The following is a 24,769-nucleotide window of genomic DNA, read 5'->3' as shown; positions in this document are numbered from 1 at the left end:
CGGTGAACAGGACTCCACCTGTGTGGCCAAATAAATGCAGGGATGGGCAGATAGATTTGGGTTTCATTGAAGGAGGAACTTTCACAGCTTTCAAAATTTAGAGACTGTGTGTGATGCCTATGATTGAGCGCTCTTTTATTAGGTTTCAAGAAAAACTCAGCAGAGGAAGCAGAGAAGGGATTTAAATATTGATATTGTACTTGCTTTTTTTGTGGTTATATTTGATGATTTTATTTTAAAATAATTTTTTTTTTCAATCCTCACCTGAGGGTATTTTTTCCATTTTCTATTGCTTTTCAGAGAGAGTGGAAGGGGAGGGAGGGGGAGAGAGAGAGAAAGAGAGAGAGAGAGAAACATCAATGTGAGAGAGACACATCAATTGGTTGCCTCCCACATGTGCCCCGACTGGAGCTGGGGATCGAACCTGCAACCAAGGAACATGCCTGGGACCCTTCAGTCCTCAGCCCAACACTCTATCCACTGAGCCAAACTGGCTAGGGCTATTTTTTAATTTAAAAAAATTAGTTTTGTAATTATCACTTTAATCCTTTAGGCAAGTATATTATCTAAGTAAAATGGGTGTTAATTCTATTTATTAAAGCCTGTGAGGAGTTTAAGTTCAAGAGAATGCTTAATAAACTAATTTATTTATTCATTCACTAAACATTTATTGCACTTATACTCTTTGCCATTCACTGTGATAGGCACAGGACATTAAAAAATATGTACAATACAGGCATAGCTCTCAAGGAGATTATATTGGTAAAAAGTTTTTCGCTAAGTTTAACTTTATTCTTTTTCATTGAAAATTAGATTTTATTTTGTTCTTGGTAAACAATGTTCTAATCTTTCTTTTTAAAGTGACTTTATTCTCTTGGGTCAAGTAATTCTAATTCCATTTAATATCTTTTTATTATTAAACCTTTGATAAATATTTAAAATTAATTTTGAAATAATTTATTCCTGTTTTATTTTCATCCATTCAGTATTCATTTATTTATTCACTTGTGCAAATATTTATTGCTACCTACTTTGTGCCAGTCACTATTTGGGGTTTTGAGCCTTCAGTGAACTAGACAGTTATGTTCTGTTAAGGGCAGACAAAAAAGAAATCATTTGACAGAAAGGAAACATAGTAATTAAAAATTGTGAAGGAAATAAATAGGATAATGGCATAGACTGTGAGCAAGGGGATAATTTGCTGCCTTCTGGATCTTCTTTAATTTCTAACTTTCTTGTAGAGTTTGGTTTCTTCTACTGAAGTAATCATGCTCGTGCCTTCTCAGTATGGAACAAATTTAACTTGGTGGTAATGGATGGTGTTGGTATGATGCTTTTTTCTCTAACAGAGGACAGGGCTTGACATATCTGAGATTTTGGCCTGCATTATATTTTCTCCCAGAGGTTAAGTCATTTAAATAGTATAGTTGTGTCTTCATAAAATCGTAACAATTAATTTTAAAACAAACACTTCACTTTTAAACATTCAATCATTTCCCCCATTGTGTCAGTTACTTTCCCAAGATTTAAACCTTGAACATTTAGAACCCTAAAAGCTCTTGGGCTTGGGAGATTTCCCAAAATTGTAGCTGAAATTTAAATTAGACGAATATGAGAATTGACACTTCAGCCTATGGTCAAGGACTTTTGAAGTAAGTGATAAAGATTTAGAATTAGGGGTCTAAACTGAAGCACTGAAATGAAAGTGTTATGCATATTGTCTCATTATAGAGGCTCAGGCAAATTTGACCATCAGTTGTGGTATTCAAATATATAAAGTCCTAGCAAAACACTGAAATTTAACAGATAAGAATTTAATACACCTCTAAGTAAGAGTAATGGTTTATTGTGTTTTTTTTTGGTTTGTTTTTTGTTTTTTTAAGGTTGCCTACAAGCAGAAACATGATGCTGCCAGAGGATTCTCAGATTACTCCCATATGAAGGAGCCACCTGAGATCAAACATGCCATGGAGGTCAATAAACACCAGAGTAATGTAAGGAAGCCGCTCCTCATGATTTTCTGGAAAATTGTGGTTGACCCACAGCAAGGCTAATGGACATTTTGTTGAAATTTAAATATTATGACACTCCTGCTCAAAAAGGACTTTAAAATTTTGTTTATTTTTATCTCCCCATGTTCAGTCAGAAAGACATCTGAATTATTCCGTTAACAGTTATTAAAACTTTGTGGAATGCCTTTAAAATGCTAGGCACTTGCAGGCATTGGAAATTCTGCTTTGAACAAGACACATATGGATCCTTTGGACCTGTTGAGTTATTAGCATTTCTTAGAAATTCTTTGACTTGATGGCGAAGCTCCCATGGTTTCCTGTCTAGAATTGCAGGAGAATTGGGAGAAAGAGCATTGCAAATCTGTGGCCCAGGGAAGAATCATTCACAGATGCTACTGAGATTGTACCCCACTATTATTTCTTTTGGAATGCTTGTGGGGAGCAAAGTGTCAAACTTAAGGCTGATTGCGAGTAGGAAATCAATAGATGCCTAATGGCTGGTTTAGAAGTAGAGCCAGAAGGGAGGGCATGAGCCTTTAAAAATGAATTTCTTCTTTGGTTATAAGCTAGGAGGTACATCAAAGCTTTCACGTGTTTGCTCAGTTACCACCATTCTCATGGTGGCCCAGAAGAAATATTCCTTCCTGAAATCTCAAGGAAAGCTTATTTGTCTCCCCATCATGAATTCTCTGCTTTCTAGAAGGAATATAGAAACTATCTGTCAGGTTCTTTATGGGTTAGAATCAGTTAAGATAGAACGTCTATCCTAGTTGGGTCAGGAAACTCCCTTTTTTGGAAAAGTACCTGAAACATCTTTGTCATCTCTCACAGGGCCTGTCCCACCACTTGATTCTCTTACTGACGGTGCTTTGCAGATCTGTGTGCCCAGAGCGCCAGCTGTGCAATGTCTCTTTGCAGGATGGCAGCAGTTATCTGATATTAAATTGCAAAAGGTCAATGCTTAAGTAGAAACGGAGTGAGGTTTTACATTTTAATCCAAATGTATAAACATATGCCGATATAAACATAAGCACTTTTCTAAGATGGTTTGAGATTGATAAGAGATGGAGAAACTGCGTGTCTGTTATTACCGGCAAGGTCATTTTAAGGGGATGCTCTGTAAGAACAGTTTGCTTACAGAATGACCATAATAATCATAATAACTACCTCTTAGCCAGCAAGTGCTGTGTAGCAGAACTGTGCCAACACTTTGATCATTTCCAATTCTCACAAAATTGTACCGATTCCCATTTCGTAGATGAGGAAAATGAGACTAAAGAACCAGAGCCCCTGAGTTCGCTCTTCCTCTTAGGCCCCGCTGCCTCCCTCTTAAAGGTCACTGGTTATCGGTCAAGATTTTAAATGAAGTTTTTAAAATGGGCACAAAATAGGTTATCATCAGAATTCAGATCAGCGGCTCCAGTGCACTGCAGGGAAGAAGGTGGTGGAGGGCTGGGAGGGGCTGCATTACACGGATCCTCAGGAGGCCCTGTCTAACTCTATAATTCAATGGAATTCAAATACGGAAGTTCCTTATCATAGAACTGGGGTTATTATTTTAAGTCTGCCTTTTCTTTTAAAAGGTCTTTGATTGAGGGGTTGAGGGAATAAAGTGTAAAGCCCTTTTCTCCATTCAATACTGTGTACTTATGGGAGAAGGGTGTATTTACTTACACGCCTCTGCCTAACCAGCTCAACCTTTACATGCAAAGTTTGTACATATAATAGGATTTAGAAAGTGTTTAAGACTATTTACTCAGATTTAAAGTGAGAAGGATATTTGTATTCTATCTGTGAAGTAGTTGATATTCCTCTAGAGTCAAGGCACTTAGAATAATACATTTGTTGTTCCTGCAATATGAAATTTAAACGTAGGTCTTGGAAGCCACAAGGAGAGCAAGTACATCTACCTCGTGGTTCAGCTGGAGAGGCTGCCGCATCACTGTGAGAGACAAAGCCCTGCCTCTTTCGGTTCAATGAAACTCATTTGCAGAGAATTTACTAATAGAATTACCCTTTCATAACACGGAATGTCACTTTCTACTAAGCCTATAAATGACTTGATTTAATTTAAAATCAAATGTGTTGTCACATGTGCATCTGATTTACCCAGAAACAATGCAAGTCAGCATCTTTGCTCACCTTTTTTATGTTTCCATCCAAATCAAGTCAGCTTTTGAATGTCTGTTAGAGATCCAAGAAACTGGGACAATAAGCTTCTAATTTCTGCCGCCTTTCCACTCAGAACTTTTACGAAAACATTCATCAGTGGTCCACAGGGAGCACCTTTGTTTCAGACCCTTTCTCTCCTTTCTACCTTTAGAGATGTGAGTGAGCAGAAGAGGGTGGGGGGAGGGTTCTTTGTGACTGGCCAACTGAATTTTCACCTCCGAATAACTGAGAGTTCCAATGGGAAGAGTATTTGGGAGCAGTTAGTCTTTTTACCATCCCCAAATTCAATAATCATGAAAAAAGGAAAACATATTTCTCAGAATATCCTCCCCTGTAGCATATAATAGAAAAGGAATCTGGAGTCAGACCAGGGTTCAAATGCTTGCTTTGCCACTTGCCTGCATGACCTTGGACAAGTCACTAATATCTCCAAGTCTCAGTTTTCTCATCTTAAAATCAGGGCAATGATCTTTATCTCATTAGGGCCGCAAGGGTTAAATAAGGTGCTATATGTGAAGATCTTTGCAGAAGAGCCACTTCATAAAATCTTAGTCCTAGCTGGTCCTCCCCCAGTTTGAAAAGGTGATTTAAGATTTCATAGTGATATCATAGTTGATTCAAAACAATCTAAAGAGTTAAGATTTCACTAAAAGTCCAAATCAATATGAAATTTATATTAAGAAGCATTTAGGTCAAAAGGGCATCTTCAAAAGCTTCCTGAACCCATACAACTTACCTGTTTTGCTGATATTATAATCAAAAAATGATTAAAAAGAGCCAATCTAAATCCTTCTGTATCTTAAGGGATGTACCCGGGCCTAACTTTTCAAATGTAATTAGAGAAACTGGAGGTTTCAATCCTGTTGCTTTTCCCTAAAGATGGGCTTGTAATGAAAACCCAGTAACATTATTACTTCTCATCAATCTTACCAGAGACACGAATTCCAACAGTTCTGAAGTAAGTCAAACACATTTTAAGCTGCCATTTTAAGTTTTATGAGTAATGTGGTCTGTATAGACCTGTCATGAAACTGGAGTGGTAAACTTTTCCAAAACACCATATTGGTAATCAATTCAATGTGCATTAGAAGGAAGTACTCAGCAGGGGAAGCAAGAGACTTAATGTTCTTTTCAAGAATGATGTATGTACTTTCTTAATGTTAATAAAAACTTATCAGTAGACAAAATTTCTATTTCATCAGAAAGTGAAAAAACTTTAAGATAAATCAGTAAAAATGATGCTGGAGAAACATTTCTGGCTCTATGTGGTTCCTTGATGTGACTCACAGTAACAGAGCTTTAGGATTTAGCATTAAAATAAGTGTATTAGCATTTTGTTCACCTCTGAGACAGAATAGTTAGTAATATCTGTTCTGCCTTCTTCACAGGACCGTGGTGATGAGGAAGTTAGACCATGATCAAGAAAGCTTTGTTAGCTCTAAAATGCTCTTATAAACAATGACAATAATAATAATGATAAGCTGTTCTAGATGCAGCTCCTTATGTTACTTCATCTTTTAGAATATTGAAGACGTTTCTTTTTTCTGATGAATGTCAGATCCTCCATTTACTTACATTTAAAAGGTTTCCATTCTCTTGTAAAAGTAACATTTATAATTTAATAATTTAGTGTTTTTTAAAAAATACAGCATGCCCAGACAGAAATAAGCCCAAGATAGACTTTCCAGTGTGTGTGCCCCTTTGGTGATACCTGGAGAGCTTTTTTAATGTGAGAGTTTATGGTGATAAGTATTTCTTGATAATGACAACTGGTTACACTACTCACTTCTGTTCCACAAACTTAAAAGATACACATCCTCTCTAGTTTCTTCTCACTAAGAATCATGTTAACCGTCACAGAGTAGCAAAGGGAGTGAATGGTTGGTTGGATTTGGTTTCTTTGAGTCTGACTGTCCACACTGCCCGCAGCCCCAAGAGGTTTCTGTCTGTGGCTCCCATCGGCTGCCATCCCTCAGCTCTCAGTCTTCACATCTCCAAGCACTTGAACTTCACTGTAAGGGGCAGGCTTGGGGGAGGCTTTACTTTTCTCTAGTTTGTTAACTTACCTATTGAGGAATCTCAAATCACTGCTGTCTAAATATGAAAAGCTTGCTGCAGAGTCCCTGGGATTTTTTGCCCACTTGCCTGGCTTTACATGGATTATAATGGCATCTGTTTCACCTTCGTTTTCAGGATCTAATGAGTCTCTTATTGGCCAAATCTAACCCAGGACGATGCAAGGAGGAGGGTTCTGGATAACTAGTTCCATCGGGAGGGTGTGTGCTCAGAGCCAGACAATTCAGCACAGCAGGGCTGGTGTGAGGATTTAATGAATTAATGTAAAAGATCTAGAACAGTGCCTGGCACACTGGACGCTCCACATGAACATAGGAAATGTGCAAACACTGTGGCCTGATGAAACAGAAGTAGAAAGCATATGAGAGAGAACAAACTGAGATTCAAAGACAAAGTGAGATGACAGAAAAAGCTGAGGGGAAAGTGAACATGGTGAGATAAGAAATTCAATGACAAATTTTCATAGAATTAAAATCTTTTTTAAAATTTTTTTATAAATATATCTTTATTGATTTCAAAGAGGAAGGGAGAGGGGGAGAGAGAGATAGAAAAGTCATTGATCGGCTGCCTCCTGTGCCCCTCCCCTCCGACTGGGGATCGAGCCCGCAACCCGGGCATGTGCTCTGACCAGGAATCAAACCCCGATCTCTTGAATCATAGGTCGATGCTCCACCGCTGAGCCACGCCCGGCTGGGCTAGAATTAAAATCTTTATTGGAGGCAATAAAAGAGCAGATATGACACTGCAGAAAAACAGATGAAGTAAAGGCTGTGTTAGTCAGCAGTTCCTAGATTCAGTGAGAGAAATCCATCTCAGGTCAGTGCATATAAAAAAATGAGAATTTATTGGTTTGCATAATTGGAAAATTCATGCTACCCGCAGGCATAGCTGGATCCAGAGGTTCCACGGTGTCACCAGGACCCTCCCTCTCTTCTCATCTCTTGGCTCTGCTGGCTTTTGTGACTTCACTTTCAGACAAGCTGTTTTAGGTGGTCTCAAGACGACTGCTGGTGTTTTCAAAATTCAATCATCTTTACATCAGCTGATCCCAGAGGAAAGGACAGCAGATCTTTCTCTCCTAGCCTCAGATCCTTAAAATGACTCTGGCCCTGCTTGGGTTATGTCTGCTCTTTTATTAATCATGATTTCCAAAGGGATGAGGTATCTGATTATATAGCTAGTCACGTGGCCACTCCTGTGACCAGGAAAGTAGGTTGCATTTGACAGCTCCACCAAATCGCATGGAGTGAGGGTGGGGCAGTTTCCAAATAAAGCATTGCTGGGCAGATTAAAAAAAATTAACACGTCTACTACAAAGGAATAACTTAGGAAAATGGCCCGTGTTGTCATACTACCTACGTTCAGACGGCCTTGCAGGTAGTGAAAACCAGGAGCTGCCTGCTCTCAATGTCCCTCAATGTCCCCCAAGCAGCAATATTCTGGAAGATCTGACTAGTGACCAGGCTCCTGTGCATCTCTCTTGTGTGGCTCTGTGGTGGCCGCTTGTTTGAATTTGCAGCTCACGTCAATCTTAATATTTGTTTTGAGTCACATATGCCGGCCTCTAATTTGCAATTTACATGGATGATGGGGCCCTATTCAGAGTCCTGCTCCCGCCGCCTTTGTGCTGTTCACCTCTCTTCACTCCATCATTAGGCCGAACAACATATAATTAGGTAACTCATGTACAGCTTAGATTTCTGAAAGGTTGCAGCTCTTTTCAAAAAGTAAAGGTTTCCATTTTACTCTCATTCTTCTCTAAACAAAAAGACATTCCCCCCCCTATGGTTTTCATACGAATGTAGTAACATAGAAACAGCTAGTCTTGGAGGTGGGTAATAATTGTGGTTTGTTTTCACCTGAGAGCTGGTTTTTGTTTACACAGCTTGTGTTTAGCTCAGTGCAGGCTGAGGTTGATTGGCCATCATTTGTGGGTGAGTGTGTTGCTTTTTGAAACCAATAAAATTGGATTATTTTAAATCCCTGAAGATTTAAAATCCATCCAACAAAATAACTCCGTTTTCAGCTTACTTTTTATGTTTCTTTTGGTACCTGTATACACAAAACCTACCTGAAATTACTTGTTAAGGTAAAGCCTATGAAAATAGGAATATTGAAGAAAGCAGATTCTCCCTGAAATTATGCTGATTGTATTTAAGCTGTTCACTTGTCAGACAAGTTCATGATTATAAACATAGTTGAAAAAATAGTCTTGATGGTGAGAAACACACAAGCTCTTAAAAAAGTAAATAGGAATGTATCTAAATGTTTCATTGAAATAGAATATAATATATAGGGAGCCCATCTATTGAAGTCTTACTGCATTATCATTTCTTACACTTGATATTATTTTTGAAAAAAGTAATTTACCAATGTGTTTTTTTAAAACTCTGCAAGGTTGAAAAGAAAATAACAAGATACATTGAATTACCTAGAACACTCATTCGTAATAGTCAACTGAAGAATTCTTTATAGTGCAGATTCTTGAGCCCCATCTACTAAAATTCCATTGCAAAGTTGGAGATGGACCTCAGAAATCTAAATTTTAAATAAGTACTCAAGGTGATGCTATTTCAGGAGGTTTGCAAGCAATATTATAAATGTTTTGTGCAAAATGTAGTTAATTGTGTATTTGTATAGATGTTTAGTTGTATATTTCTGTGTTGCACCTTTCTGTGTCTTGAAAAAATGAAGATGAATTTTATTTCTGAAATCGTTACAGTACCCTGTGCATTATAACTTTTATAGAATATACAGTAATATAATGGGCAAGTTGACCAGCCCTTGGTGATATTGCCAAATAGACCTGCATCTGGAGGATAGCCGAATGTTCTTTCAGCTCATGACTGATCTCAAGAAATAGAGAAGGGGACAGATTGGTGAGATGTTCACCATTGGACATTATACCAGTTTACTTCTGGCTTATTTTTGTTTCTTGATCGAGTTAATCTAAATGACTACTGTCATCTAGAGTACATTTGGCAACATTTATATGTATTTTTCTTTTAAAATCTCTGTTTTCCACACTTTGGTTTGATTGTGTCAAATGTACATTTGGAAGATGAATATTCCTTAATGTAATATTATTTTGGGGGGATTGAGTCATTGCAATGATATTTAATAGATAATAAAACTGTCAGTACCCATGACTAGGATTTCTGGATATGGGCATTAGAAGAGTCCAGCTAGAAAAGGGAGAGAAGGGTGTGGCTGGGAGAGTGAAAGCTGGAGAGTTACAGAGCTTCACACAGCTTCACACAGCTTCACCCCCAGAAGTGATTTTCTATATTCATGTGCTGGGCTTATCCTGTATCCACTGGGGTAGAGACTATATGAGGGGCATGTAAAACTCTTAATGAGGATATTATTTATGTGAATACGTGTATACACACTTACACACAATGACATACATATGAGGGTGGTGTATATAAAATCTTATAAGATTAGTTTTGTGCCAAGGTCTTGGGCTCATATTTCTTATGTTGTATAAAATCGGTTTATATGTAATAATGTTAATGAGGCATAGGTATATCTATCCAAATAAATGTTGCATTATGCTACAACTTATGGTCAGATGGCCCTCTAAGGTGATTGTAACAAGGATAAATAATGTTATGGACATTAAGGCTAGTGGCTATATGAAGTTACTGTGTGAGTTTTTAAAATCATAACTGTCTCTTTGATCAGATTTCTTATAGAAAAGATACGCAGGACTCCCACGTGTATAGTGCAGAGCTCGACAGACCAGACATCAAGATGGCAACGCATATCTCCAAGATCGTCAGCAATGTAATCGCTCTTTCTTATCTTGAGCAGAAATGACTTCTTATCTTTGCAAGAAAAAAGTATGGCTTTGGTAGTTGGATGGTTAATTTAATGAGTGAAATGAACCATCTCTATTTTTAAATCTGAATTGTCCATTTAACACTGTAAATAAGTTGGGTATATGCAGAAGCTGCCCAAACTAGATTTGACTATGGCTAGTATTATCATACTTTTAGTCAATAAATACTATTTGCGTATAAGATAACATTCAGATGTCCCAGCTTGAAAGTCAAGGTTGTTGGTCATCTGGTCCCTTTTTATCTCTTACCTCTCTCTGTCCAAAAGAACTTCACTTGGCCTTGATCTTATCTTGTTGCTGTTCAGTGTTCAGGTTCTGTTCTGCCAACATTTACCTTGGCACGTTTCCTGCACTTCATAGCTGTTTCTTATCTTCTCTAAGACATCCTCCTTGATTAATCTTTTTTTGAACATTCCTAATACCTGGTTAAAAATGATGTCTTAACTTGAACCAAATATTTGAGTAACAGGCTACATACACCTTAAAAATTAATGGTCAATAATTATTTTCTAACTTCAAATGCATGTTAATCAAATAGGGTTAGATCAGTTCCTGGGACTAAACAAAGCCATAAAGAAGGCACAGTCTCAATTACCCAGAAGTTTCTGATTTTTTTCAGTGTTTATACATAAAGACAATGGTGACGATTGGGTACATGAATCAAAATTAGTAATTGTTTTACTACAAAAATGTTGAGTTTATTTAAATAGCCATATTATAAAATCAATTCCTGTTTTAGCAGTCAGCATTTTAGAATTTGGTGAGTTGTCAGGAATATTTTATGGACTGAGGGTCTTCTATATATATTTTTTTGTGGTTAATGTCAATGTAGTTTTTCATTGGAAAGTAGAAATATTTAACATTCTCTCACTTATTCATTTTAGGCAGAATACAAAAAAGGGCAAGGAGTAATGAATAAAGAGCCTGCTGTAATTGGAAGACTGGATTTTGAACATGCTGTTGAAGCTTCTAAACTTTCTAGTCAAGTAAGACTCTAGTGATGATTTCACAATGATTTTATTCAGAGATTTTGTTTCTAGCAGCACCGGAAAATATTTCGTTTTAGGTAATATCTTTAATTGCAAGAATATGCAAAGATAATGTTTCTGAAACTATTTCAGATAGGATTACAATAATTATAAATTCCAGTATGGAAAAAGATAAGTCCAATTTAAGCATAAAACAAAGTTTCCTTTTCTCTCAGCTCAAATCCTAACCGTTTTTGATGACTGTAGTCATATTGTCACATTGTCACATCTCTCAGGATTTCTAGAATTTAGCAGTTAGATTTCTGTCTACCTATCTATCTACATAAACACACACTTTAACTTAGTAATAAAAATATTAATTTCTTCATTTTTAAATACTTTAGTTTAATCATGAACTAAAAAAAGTGATGAAAATGAAGAAAACTTTGAAATCTTACTGAAGAACATAAAACAATATCTGAAAAAGTGTAAAGACATGGCATGTTTTTTCATTGAAAGTCTCAATAGATAAAAATTTAAATTTTTCCCATATTAATATATAAATTTCATACAAATTTGGTTAGATTCCAACAGGTTTTTAAAAAAATGGATAAAATGGCCTTAGAGTTTGAATGGAAAGGAAATGCCTGAGAATAGCCCTTAAAAGTATGAAAATGAAGACCAGTGAGGGAGAACTTAAGTTATGAGTTACCATAGCATAATATAAAACCACTGAAATTAAATCAATATGGGGTTGGTATAGTAAGAGATAAAATAATTAGTAGGATGAAAAGAGAATCCTGAAATAGATTCCAATATGTATAAAAACTTAATATATGATAAAAGTGTTGGTTCAAGTCGGTGGGAAAAAGTTGGATTAGTTAATAAACGGTGCTGACATAACTGGTCATCCATCAGGGTAAAAATAAAATTGGACCTGAATCTTAAACCATATAAAAAATGAATTCCAGATGGATTAACTATGTGAATGTAAACAATAAAATAACTTCAAAATCTTAAAAAGAAAACCCAGGAGACTATATATATCAAATAGGGATAACAAAGTTGTTTTTAAATAAGACTAGAGATGCAGAAGCTCTAAAGGAATAGTTAGACATGCTCGACCGTGTAACAATTCAAAATGCTTCCAATGGAAAAAGATAACATTTGCAAAATCAACAATAATGATATCAAACAGTAAGTTTTATATGCTTAAAGTTTCCTCAACTTTGGAAATATCCATTCCTCAAGCTTCAAAAGTCTTAATTACATTTCACAGTGAAGAGATGTAAATGAGTAAAACTATAAAAGAGAACTGAAGAACATAAAAAGATAGAGTTTATATGGAGAAGGAAGTGTCTGAGGATAGCTTTTTTGTTGTTAATCTTCACCTGAAGATATTTTTTCATTGATTTTTAGAGAGAGGAAGTGGGGGGAGAGAGAGAAACATCAATATGAGAGAGGCACATTGATTGGTTGCCTCTGGCACTCACCTTGACTGGGGCTGGGATCGAACCTGCAGCCCAGGTATGTGCCCTTGACCAGTAATTGGACCTACGGCCCCTATGGTGCGAGGACTGATGCTCTAACCACTGAGCAACACCAGCCAGGGTGAGAATAACCTTTTAAATATAAAAAGAAGAGCAGTGGTCTTCAAATATTTGAAAAAAAATATTTGTAGTGCATATGATGACAGCATTTTAATATCAAGAATATACAAAATTTCTTTCATATTGAAAAGAAAACAACTAACAACCTGGTAGAAAAATGAGCAAAGGAGGTGAACAGGCAGTTTACAGAAGATCAAATATAGACAATAAACATCGAAAAATGCTCATATTTATTTGTAGAAAGGGGAATGCAGTAAGCATAAAGTGTTATTTATACCCATCTTGTTCTGGAAGTGTGGAGAAGACATCAGTGAGGGCAGTGTAATTAGAAAGGTTTGTGTAGGAGGTAGATTTGAACTAAGTTGGACTTAGAAGGCTGTGCTCAGGGGAAGACCCCAAATAAAGGTTGGGAACTTGCATGACAGAGGAGAGAGGGCTGACACCAGAGGCAGATGACCTAGCAAGGAGGTGCGGGTCATACACACACATGGGAATTTGGGAGGATTTGAGATGCTGTATGATGATAAATGGGCAGTGTTTTATACATTTGGACTACAGGCTGTACTTACAGATTGGAGTAGGAGTATTGTGTTCTAAAAAAGAAAGTGATTTGGAATGTAAAAATGGGGAGCTTTTTAAAGTTTAATTCAGAAAAGGAGTCCCCAGTACCACCTCTCACCATTTTAACTGTCATCTCTCAAGTAGCCTCTACTTTCAGGTAAGAAATGCATTATCACAGAAAATTTTGGGCAGAGAAGCACTGTGAAGAAAAGGCTCTTTAAACAGGGTTAATGTGGCAACACTGTGCAGGAAAGGCTGGCCTCACAGAGGAGAAAATTCCCAGAGGCCAGCTGGGATATTACTGTGAAAATCCACACATAGAGGTGACAGACCTGAAAATGAAAATGAGACAAGAGAGGGACAAGTGAGGGACTTCCAAATGTAAGTGTGCTTCATATTGATTGGTTTATAGTTCAAGGCACTTTTACTAAACAACTTTGTGACTCAGGAGGCTATTGCTACACCAAGAGAATGGGGATTTTCTCATCAGGGGCCAGAAGTTCTGTGATGCCAAGCTCTTCTCATTCCCAGTAACACCTGTTGAAGAGGCGGCAAGTATTGGCACATACTTGGCAACCCTTTTGGTATCGCCTTAGATTTCCAGCATAGCTACCTGACTTCTTATGATTTCAGCCTTTTCTGGGGGCAAAGATTTCCCCCCTCAATTTTTTAGGAGAAGCAGCAGATTCTAGAAAAGCCATATGGTTTGGTTGAGCAGTTAAGAAATGGCTCTGAACTGCCCAAGTTGAATGCCTGGTTCTGCTGCTTGCTAGTTGGGTGACCTTGGGCACATTCTTGACTTCTCCACCTGTAGTTTCTCAAAGGTAAAGTGGACGTGACAGCGATACCCACTTTTTTGGGTTGTTGTGAGGGTTAAATGAATGTCTGTGAGTAAAGCGCTTCAAGGGCTGCCCAGCCCATCGAAACACTACATAATTTCTTAGAAATAATTTTACAGTAGACATTCAGAATAGTTTTCCACTCCATGTTTTGACATGAATTCACATACAGAATAAAGCAGGAATAGTGACATTGACTCTTAGATGCTGGTCTTCAATTCCCCCCTTCACAATCTTATTTGAGAGTACTTACAAAAAAGTTTTGGTATTTGAGTTTTTATTTTCACATTTTAAACTAAGTCACCCCAAATCTTACCATTTGATTTCTACATGGATTTGAAGGCAGATATACAAAGAGAAAAAATCGTGACTCATTAGCAATGGATGATCAGATATTAAGCAAGTTGTAATTTGCAAGTTATATTTATCATCTTGATTTTTTCATGGCATTCTTGCTGATCTCATGGCATATAAGAATCATCAGAAAAGGAGACATCTGGGATGATGAATATATAGGGCTTCTGGAATGAACTCAGGCTGTTCCATTTGTCTTTTCAGGTGTATTAACTAGAAACAAGGGCAGAAAGTATAGATTCTTATTTTCGATGACAACTTTAAAGATCATGTATTGTCTTGCTTTCAAATTGACAGACTGTGAATACAGGGGCACTCAAAGGCAAATAAATACATAGAAAGGAAATGATTTAGGAATGCAGTTTTTTAGAAATGATTGAGGAAAGCAGGGAAAGTGGGAGCAGGATGCAGGAAGAAAAGACTGAGATGGCACCAGAGGGCTTGTGAGAGAGAAGGTGATGATGATGCAGTGCTCCTGGCGTGGGGCGATGAGGCCTGCCTGACAGGAGATGGCCAGTGGCAGAATTCTCCTGTTTTACCTGTAAATTGAGCTCTGTGGGATTGGACTCAGAAAATGTAATGGAAATACATACCAGGCCCTTCCTACGTTAACTTGTACAGTAGCTTTACTCCCATAGTTGTAAAGTTGCCTTTTTTAAAACCTAGGAGGAACATAAAATTATGGTCAAGCAATTTAAAGAAAGTTGGTAAATATAAAGTAAATATTATGTGCTAAGATAAATAGATTGGTGTATTTAAGGTATCTCAAGCATAAGTGTGGTAGCTATTAAAGTCATCATCTGAAAAAATTCTTCTAAGAGCGGTTAATTTGTTAATATATTCATATATCATCTTAATTTATTTCCTGGAATTGTTCTATATGAGGAATGGGACCCTTTAGTTTTGTAATATCAAGGAGAACTTTTGTATTTATAATAATTAGTATTTGTTCTTAAATTGCATTTGCTATATCAATAGGATGTGTTTGAAACCTGAAAATCAAATTGTAGATTGCTTTTAAAATCTAATGGTAAGCATTTTACTTAAATTGTCAGGGGTATCCATTGGCTTAGAGAATGTCTCACTCTCCCTTCCTGGCAAGTACTTTGTCCACCAACCTTCTTACACCCAAGTATTGGCTTAAATGTCATGTCCTTGATTTGCCAATTTAAATTGCATCACTCTATTCTTTTTCTTTATGGTTCTTAATGCAATTTTTAGTATTCATATATATGTATATGCAAGTTTTAAATATCTACTTCATTTACCACACGATGGGCTCTATGGGGACAGCATTTATATTCATTTTACCCACCATTATGGAATGGCATAGATTAGGTGTTCAATAAATATATGTAGGCCGATTAAACAAATTTCTCCAGATCATTCACATTTGGTGCAAAGTCAGATATTATTTTGTTATGAAAATGAGGACAAAGATATTATTTTGTTTAAAATTCAGACTTAAAAATGTTACTGATTTTATGATGAGCTCTACATAAAAATCTGTTTTATTCTCTTGCTTGACTGTGTTTAGTTCAGTTTTATCCAAAATTTCAGGGAATTGATGCCTATAGACATTTGGCATTGTGCTATTTATTTACTATTCATTTTCATAGATAATTAAGCTATACTTATCAAAGTTTCCATTTCTTTCCTATATCCATGATGCCAAGCTTTTGTTCAGGGTCTGCTTTTTTCTGCCTTTTCTGGCTCTCTGTGAATCTGATCCATGGGTATTTTCATGAAGCCTGGCTCCCCTTGTGGTGAAAGCTTTGAACTCCTGGGTGTAGAAGTCCATCTCTGGACTGTTGAAACACTGCCTTGTTCAGGTGCAGTACTGAGGAGCTAGTTTAAGTTATGTTATTGTAGTTTAACAGTTGCAGTGTTCTCTCCAAATGTGGGCCTCTGAAAGTCCTGCTAAGTCTGTTAAAATAAGTTTTCATAAAACTTAGGAATTTGACCCTATATACCTATTCTATATTAAAAACAAATCGGTAGACATCAGCACCATAAGACATGATATTCATCATTTAAATAAAATCAGACATAGATGTAAGTAACTTTTATTTGTTTGTGAAATAATTGATTCAGGTAAGAGGTAACATTGTGTCTTAAAACCATAGCAGAGTCACCCAACACCTCTTTCTGAATCAAATGGTCTTAAAACTGGAGATCCTTTGCTCCATGCTTGAGTCACCAGTTATAACCAAAGGAAAGCATTGCCTTGATCCCTTAGGAGGTGTGAGTGTGCATGAAGAGGCAGACACACAGGTGTGAACTGGGGGTTGAAAACAGGAGAGGATGCGGGGTGCACATGTGTAGTTTGTGAGTGAGCCAGTCAGAAGGTAAGTGATAGGAACCATCGAAACCATTTGGCTATTTTCTTAGTTCACTTATGTACAAACCTTACAGAAAGAGGTAAGAAATAGTTGAGTAGCAGTGCCTGGTAAATGTGTTTTTTAATATAATGCAGTTAGTTTACTTTGTGGTAAACTAATGAGGGAAATTCTTGCGTTTCTCTTTCTTAGACACTTTGGAATCAAATCACGCAGAGCACTGAAGGTTAGAGCAAGATAAATTTCACAACACTTTGTTCATTATTACATTCATTACAAAAATATGAATGACAGGTGTACTTTAAATAATTAATCTCACACTACAGAAATAACCTGGAAAGGTTAGACAGCATTTTAAAATTCAAATTTTAAGGTGTGTAGCCTAATGCTTAACAGTAGTAGAAATCTTCAAAAATAAAGTTCTCATAAAATCTATTACAGCCCTAGCCCGCTTGCTCAGTGCTTAGAGCGTCAGCCTGCACACTGAAGGGTCCCAGTTCGATTCCCGCCAAGGGCACGTGCCTTGGTTGCAGGTTCGATCCCCGGCCCTGGTCTGGGCATGTGCGGGAGGCAACCAGTTGATGTGTCTCTTTCACATCGATGTTTCTATCTCTCTTTCTTTCTCTCCCTCCCTCCCATTCTCTCTGAAAAGCAATAGAAAAAATATCCCCAGATGAAGATTAAAACAAAAAAAATCTATTACAAAGCTATTTTAACATTTTATTTTAACAAAGAACACATATGTGTCCATTTATTCACCAACTTTTTGATGTAGTGACAAGTCTTTTGCTTCACAAATGAATCTTCCGTTTGGAATTCTGTGGTGTTTTTCTTGCAAACCATACTCATATTGCATTGTTTATGATTAGCATTTTGAAAGATATTTTTTAAAAGCTATATTGCTAATCTATCTGAATTCTAGAACCTTCTAGATTCTTTATATCCCCTTCCCGACTTTCTGGTTGTCTTGACCCTTAATTTGACAACAATTTCTTCGCAGGGAATTGCCTTCATTAAGTCTTTCAGAGAAATCACATAGTTTTCATAGAAATAAAAACACTCTTTTTGCAGTAAATTTGCTAGTGTTCACAATATTAAATTAAATTATGTAATTATAATAAGTATAGCTAGCATAAACAGGATTAGGGGCAAACTCAGTTGACTCTTAGCCAGTTTACAACATCCCTAACGGGAGCAGAAATCTGGAGCTTACTTCTAAACCTTTCTAAGTGTGTGATTTGATCAGATTTCGCTTTTGAAAGAGATGACCAACTCCAGCCTTGACAAAGTGTGTCTGGGTCATATCACTGTTCCCACCTCAAGTAGGAACCCAACACGGGCTCAGTGTTTAATGAGCAGAGGGAAGAAAGAATCATTACAACTTGGATTGATGATTGCTTTTCAGAAATATACTTTACTCAGAAAGAGCGAGTGCCAGGTTTAATGACAGATGAGAATTTGTCAGGTTAATTTTCAAGTAAGACTCCGCTCTGCGTTGCCTCTGCCCCTAATCCAGCTGGGACTATGGGGTGCACAAAGACAGGACGCTGGGCTCTGTGGGCGCAAGGATTATTCAACCTATATTTGCCATTTAGCTGATACATAACTAAGACACCCATCGTTCTTGGGGTTGGAGACTATGAATAATCAAAAGAAAACGTGATGCAAGCCCATATTACATAGGATCAGCTAATTAGATAAATAGCTACCAGCCGAGAGTGGTCAGGGCACTGTGGCCACAAGTTAGAATATTTTACTCAATAAGTGGAGGGTGTTGGGGAGTCTGGCCCAGTCAGGAGTTCCATTCAAGTGGAAGTCAGTTCAGAGAGCCCACTGTTGTTGTCCAGCGAATAGTCTTTAGGGACTAAAAAGCTAGACAGAAACACCACCACCAATTAAAATATCTTGAAAGTTCCCAGCAGAGAGGTGTGGAGGGGGCAATGACAGGGGAATAGTGTGTTTAGGGGAAGGCCAGGTAGGGAAAACCTTTGCTTTGGTGCCAGCTACTGTGGAAAATAGTGACTGAGGCCTAAACTCACTCCATTGGAGATATTGTCCCTGATTTCAAGCCATAAAATAATTTTTTTTATCAGAGATTTTTTTTTGTTTTAGGGAGACCTCACCAAATAATTAGAAAAAATGAGGTTTTGCTTGAATTTATAAGGCAATGTGAATATCAGAAAGTTATTATTAGCAGATGGAACCACAACAGAAAATATTTACTATAAACCAACTTGAAATATTTTCCAAATGTATCCCCATTAAAATTTTCATTAGCTCTCTTCCATAGATTCCAAACATGTATCCCTGAGGGTTACATGTTAAAATAGCCATCCCCCAACTGCTTTTTAATAAATACTTCCTTAAGACACAGCCTTAATATATATGGATAAAGGTGCATTATGAGAATGTTGTAAGAAAACAAAATATTAAAAGAATTATAATGTTGTAAAAATATCGTAAGAGAACAAAACAGCTTACTTCTGCTTTTGAAGTCTGTGCATCCTTTCCTGGCTACAGGAGCCAAAGGGGATGTGAGGCCTGAGTAGTTGTTTGTTAGTTTGTTTTTGGTAAAGAACTTGTGTCTGTTTTCCAGTTAGTTATCATAGCATACTTCACATATTCCTCTATCCATGGAGAAAATACAGTTCTACAGAATAACCTGATAATCCTTTCTTTGGTTGTCCTAAGAGTACTTATAAAAAAGGAGACAAATATTTTAGAATAAATATTAGAGATAGTTTTGCTGCTGAATACAACTGTGAACTTAAAGCAGAGGAACAAAAAATGACATTAATTTGACCCAGGACCCTTCGGAAAGTGTAGCCCCTAAATATGAATTTTTGAACAAATGGGAAATGATGAGGAAAACCATGGTACAAAGCATGCCTTGTATTTGCAATAATTCCCTCAGGAAAATTAATATTCAAATTCTGGGGCTTAGGATCTTCTTTTCTAAATGTGGAAAATTTTAATTCATTTATAGTCTAAATTTTTAATTAATCCTAGATTATAGGAATGCAGAAATGGAAAGTGACGTTTAAAAATCCTGAAAATTTAGTGCATAAGTCTTGTTAATAGGATTTGAGTTCATGCCTAATTGCATTTATGATCAATGTTCAAGTAGCGGTTTTTGTAATAAAAAATTTATGCCTAATTAACTGTATACGTGTGAAAATACCAGAAATTTTAAACTTTGCTATCATTTGTTTTTAAGGTAGCTTTTATCTGATCTAATTACAAATCAAATGTGTTATTTTGAAAGCTTAAAGATAAGTGTGCTACTAAATTTATCTTGTTTTTTCTTTTATGGCAGATTAAATACAAAGAAAAATTTGATAATGAAATGAAGGATAAGAAACATCATTACAATCCCCTCGAAAGTGTTTCTTTTAAGCAGAGTCAGCTTGCCACGGAGCTGGCAAGTGATGTAAGTGTCTCATGACCTGTAATTCACAGAAAATTATTTTCAATATCTTTTGATTCTTGTTTTCTCAGAATTGGCTCTGTTGTAATTAAACAAAATCATATAACTTCCAAGCAATTTTAGTTGAAAACACTGAAGCATATTTTCTTGAAGCTTTTTTGAGAAAATGTATTATTGTAATTTACTATTAATGGTTACTAATTACTAATTAGTTGATAAGTAGGAATAGTATTGCTAATAAAACAATTATATCTGATCAAGTGTAGAAATTACAGAGTTTTGCAGGATGTAATGTGTAGTATCATAAATTAATGATTGTGACAATAGTTAACTCATATAATAAAACCCATGAAAGGAGGCTTATTATAAAGTGCTACCTGGGACATGGTAGTTTAAAATAAAGAAATATTCAGAAATTCTACCTGTAATGGTTTACAGTTCCCTTCTTATCCATTATGAAAATGATGTGATACTTTACAAGATTTGTTTTCATTTCATGTGTTTAAAAATAATCAGGTTCCAATTTACAAGAAAAGATGTCTTAAATTTTTATTAGAATTAGGCAGAGTATAAAAACAAACATAGAAAAAACTGATCAATTTGCTCTAGTTGCAGGATGCTTAGAGTACCTTTCAAGCATTAAGAGTAATTATTGTTGAACTGTTGTTTGTTAGGTCATTTAAACCTTTCAGCTTCTGTCATATCCTGGGACTTATATCTTACTTTCATTAATGTGTAGAAGGTATTGTTATTTGTGTTCATTAACCAACTTTTGTTTTTCACCTGAAATTGAAATGGGTATTTCTGGGGTTTTTTATGGACCACTGGGAATATCAGAATTATTTCTTTTTAGTATATATGTATATTTTTTGTATGGGTAAAACATAAAGCAAATAGAGTTGGGATATACTTAAAGGAACCTGGAGCATAGTGCTGAAAACTCAAGGTTTAGAATCAGATTGCCTAGATTTCAGTCCTGCTCTCTCTCTTAATATTATACCTTCATCTTCCTGTGCCTCACTTTCCTCATCTGTAAAATGGGAGATACTTAAAGTACCTACCTACTAGGGCTGCTATGGAGATTAAATACTCAATACATATAAAGTGTTTAGGAAAGTGTTTGGCACAGAATAAGTGCTCAGTATATTTTCTATTTTAAATATTTTATAATTATGATTACTGATATTATATTTCCAAAGCAGTTGGTAAAAAGGTCTTTGTGGCAATAGCATGAAAAATGCCAAAAGCCCCTAAATCCCACAAAGCATAATAAAAATACAGTAGTAATTTCTCTTTATGTTTTACAAGCAGAATTTCTGTTAAATTTACTCGATTCTGTTTACATCACCCTTTTCTGAATATGTGAACAAAAAGAGGAATTACCAAAATATTTTCAAGTCCCTAGAATTAACTTTTCAAACTGCATTGAGTAGTAAATGAGCACCACCTAGTGGCTATGTGCAAATTCACTTGTCAGTTCACCGCTAACTAGTACTTTATGATGTGTTAAACATGATCATGGAATAATGCAAAAGCATAATATTTTCTCCTTCTAGATGGTATTTTGTTCCATGTTATTTTCATAGGTGAAGTACAAGAAAGATATTCAAAATATGCACGATCCAGTTTCAGATATCCCAACCTTGTTTTTAGACCATGCTTTGAAAGTCAGCAAAATGCTCAGCGGAGTAAGTGGGTTGTTTGATGGCAGCTGTAGATGTCGTGTGGCTTCCTCCAGCCACTGTGCCTGCAGTGCTCTTGAGCACACCTGCTTCCTTAGGTGTGGCTGGGCCTCACTGCTGCCTGAATAACTAACTCATTGGAAAGTAGTGGTCTGCTCACTTACATCCCACCGATGCTGCTGCTTTACGAAGGTGTGTTTTTTTTGCCAACTCTTTAATATCTTTTGAACGCAGATTTCTTGCTGAATAACTATGTTTCAGAGTTCTTTCCACCTTTCTTCTTTCCCTTTTTCTTCTGTGTTCCTTTCAAGGCTTTCGAGGGTCAGGCTCTTAGGTCACAGATCTTTTATTTTATGCAGGCCAGAGCAGAGTGTCTGGTATTTAATAGGCCTCAGCAACATAAACAATTGTCTTAGTCTGCTATGTATTTTCTCTGAAAATAAATCCTAAAGGTGTTTATATCGACACTGTACTTTCAGTCTTGTGAAGCTTCCCATGTTTTCTTCGGTGCTCCTAGGAGGGGACGGTGACTTCTTCACTTTCTGATGAAAATGTTTGGATACCCTGCCAAGTGGGTCATTCCGTCAGAACTGACCTAGAGCTGTTGCAAACACTTAGTGATGTCACTGATGCTCACAGCTGGTAATCTGGCTCACTTGTGCCTCCATTACCTATATCTCAGAATGTCCCACAGTGGTGATGAACTCTAATTTGACCTCAGGTTATTTCTCTGCCTAGATTAATAATTATTCACTCACTCATTCAAAAGTATCCAAATTTATTGAATACCTGCTTTGGGCCAGGTACAGATTAGATGAACAGTGTGTTGGGCAAGAAATGTGGAAAAGTGAAAAGAATTGTCTTCAGGAGATGTGTCCACAGTCATGGATTAAAAAAACCTATAGTCAAAACCTGGTTCCCAAACTATTAAATAATGAGATACAGCTTCAGTTGGTTTGGAAATTTCTACCCTTGGCTTTGGTGCATTGAAACCTGTGTTCATTATGTTGAAATCCTCCCTTTTCCACCATCACTGTCATCCTTCTTGCAGTGCACTAGGCATGTAAGCAATTCATACTTGTACAGATTTTTAAAGTAATTAATTTTTGTCACTGGTCTTTGGAGGGAAAGCAGCCTGTCATTCTATTCAGTCTGTTGAGCAGAGAATGAAGGTTAGAGGGCTATTAGGCCCAGAATTAGATTCCGTCCCGGGACACTTAATTCATGCTGTCCTGCTGTGCCAGTGCTCGTCCCTGCACCTCTGCGCACATTCCTCTGTTCCTCGAGTGCCTGTTTCAGTTTCAGGTTTTCCTCATTACTCATAGGTATGCTTCTAAATTCAATATGTGTCTGTTCTCTGAGCTGCTTTGTTCACGTTCAGTCTTTGTCCAGTTTTGACCCTTGCACTGGCATTTTGCCTTTGACTATTCTTCATCCATATTTGGGTTAAATTTCCTTAGGACATGAGGATCCAAGCATAAATAAGCCAATAAAAATATTTTGGTGGTAATTAAAAAATTTGGCAGCTGGAAGAATGCATGCCACTCATAGGCAGTATTTCTTTTCAAGAATATTGACTTTTATTTTATAATAATGGTAAAATAACCCTAGTTTAATATAAGTTGTTTTTATCATCTCTTCAACAGAGAAAACCCAGCAAAGTCATATATTACATTTATTTTATATACCATTTATAAAGTTTAAATCTTTGTTCAGGTAGCGCTTTTGCTTAGATTATAGACCTTTTGCCTCATAGTAGAATTGTGACTTAAAGATTACTTCATGGGAGAACAAGTTTAAGTCTCCAAAATGCATCACTTTGAGGTATCTATTTATTAAAGTTGTATGATAACATATTGGCTCAAATTTATTGTACATGAATTGCTTTCTATTAAATTTTAATGTAAAGAGAATTGGAATTTTGTAGATTTATAAAGGCAACTTAATTTTATTAAAAGATTGAACAAGAGAATGCTTGATAAAAAGACATTCTGCCAGAATTAGTTGTCAATTTGTTATAAATGGCTGTGTTTAAAGACCTCTAAATGTCTTTGGTATAAATCATATATTTTTATTTTAATGCATAGTGTGTAGAGTGAAATTAGTGCTTCTGAACTTGTGCAGCTATACTAATTAAATTTTTGATTTCCCCTGGAAAATAGAGCTCTAGTAGCTTTCAGTTTATAACTTTGCATAAATTAAAGATATATACTGTGTGTTACTCTGTGTAACTCCCACTAGGAGGCAACAGAGACTATTATATAAGTAATAGCAAGTATTAAAAATTCTTTTGCAGATCTTAATTCAGATAGGTTTTTTTTGGTGGTTTTTTTCACTTTTTAAAAATAGGAGTTTCTGAAATTCTCTATAACTAAAATGGATCATTGCTTTGGAGATAATGTTTATTGACCTTTTCTCAGAATATGTTCATTATTTCAGACATAATATCCTTTGTTACATAATAGGCTTTGTTACTTCTGGCTTTTAACTCTCTTCAGTCAAGATGTACTATGTGAACATTGTCATGAGCTTCCTGGGGCCTTTTTCTTCCTTGCTTTATCCTGGTTAGAGTTTGGGGGGCCAGGTACCACTCTAACTGCTGGAGAGCGCCTCTGGGGATCACTGCTGTGTCTCTGTGGAACAGCAGTTCCCATGTGCATCCCTCATCCCTCGCAGCGGGGCTTCCTCCTGCTTCACTCTCAGATGTCGGGAGCACCTGCTAAGATCCAGTGTCACTGTCACTATGGCAGATCTTTCCTGCCCTTTCAAATGCTGCTCACCTCTCCCTCCAGTCTACACAAAGGGGCCATTGTCACTGAAACCCTCATTGCCTAATGAGCAACCAACTTTAGCTTAAGTCTCTGTAGCTTTGAGTCTTTGAGAAT

At 36.5% G+C, this 24,769-nt stretch overlaps 2 protein-coding genes across 3 annotated transcripts in view; both read left to right on the top strand.

Moving 5' to 3' along the window:
* The window catches only part of LOC107546344 (LIM zinc-binding domain-containing Nebulette), a 341,718-nt gene that overhangs the window by 248,696 nt on the left and 68,253 nt on the right, over positions 1–24,769 (top strand). The window lies entirely within an intron of this gene.
* LOC107546343 (nebulette-like) overlaps positions 1–24,769 on the top strand; it is a 93,276-nt gene that overhangs the window by 65,063 nt on the left and 3,444 nt on the right. Inside the window, exons 9-12 of the mRNA XM_087817686.1 lie at positions 1,884–1,994; positions 9,948–10,049; positions 10,989–11,090; positions 20,092–20,205. Of these exons, the coding sequence (XP_087673812.1) occupies positions 1,884–1,994; positions 9,948–10,049; positions 10,989–11,090; positions 20,092–20,205 (429 nt within the window). The remainder of the gene's footprint in view (positions 1–1,883; positions 1,995–9,947; positions 10,050–10,988; positions 11,091–20,091; positions 20,206–24,769) is intronic.

The sequence above is a fragment of the Miniopterus natalensis genome, chromosome 1 (assembly GCF_054644295.1).
Source record: "Miniopterus natalensis isolate mMinNat1 chromosome 1, mMinNat1.hap1, whole genome shotgun sequence".
Lineage (NCBI taxonomy): Eukaryota > Metazoa > Chordata > Mammalia > Chiroptera > Miniopteridae > Miniopterus > Miniopterus natalensis.
The sequence above is the reverse complement of the archived record's forward strand: the minus strand, read 5'-3'. Positions and strand labels throughout refer to the sequence as shown.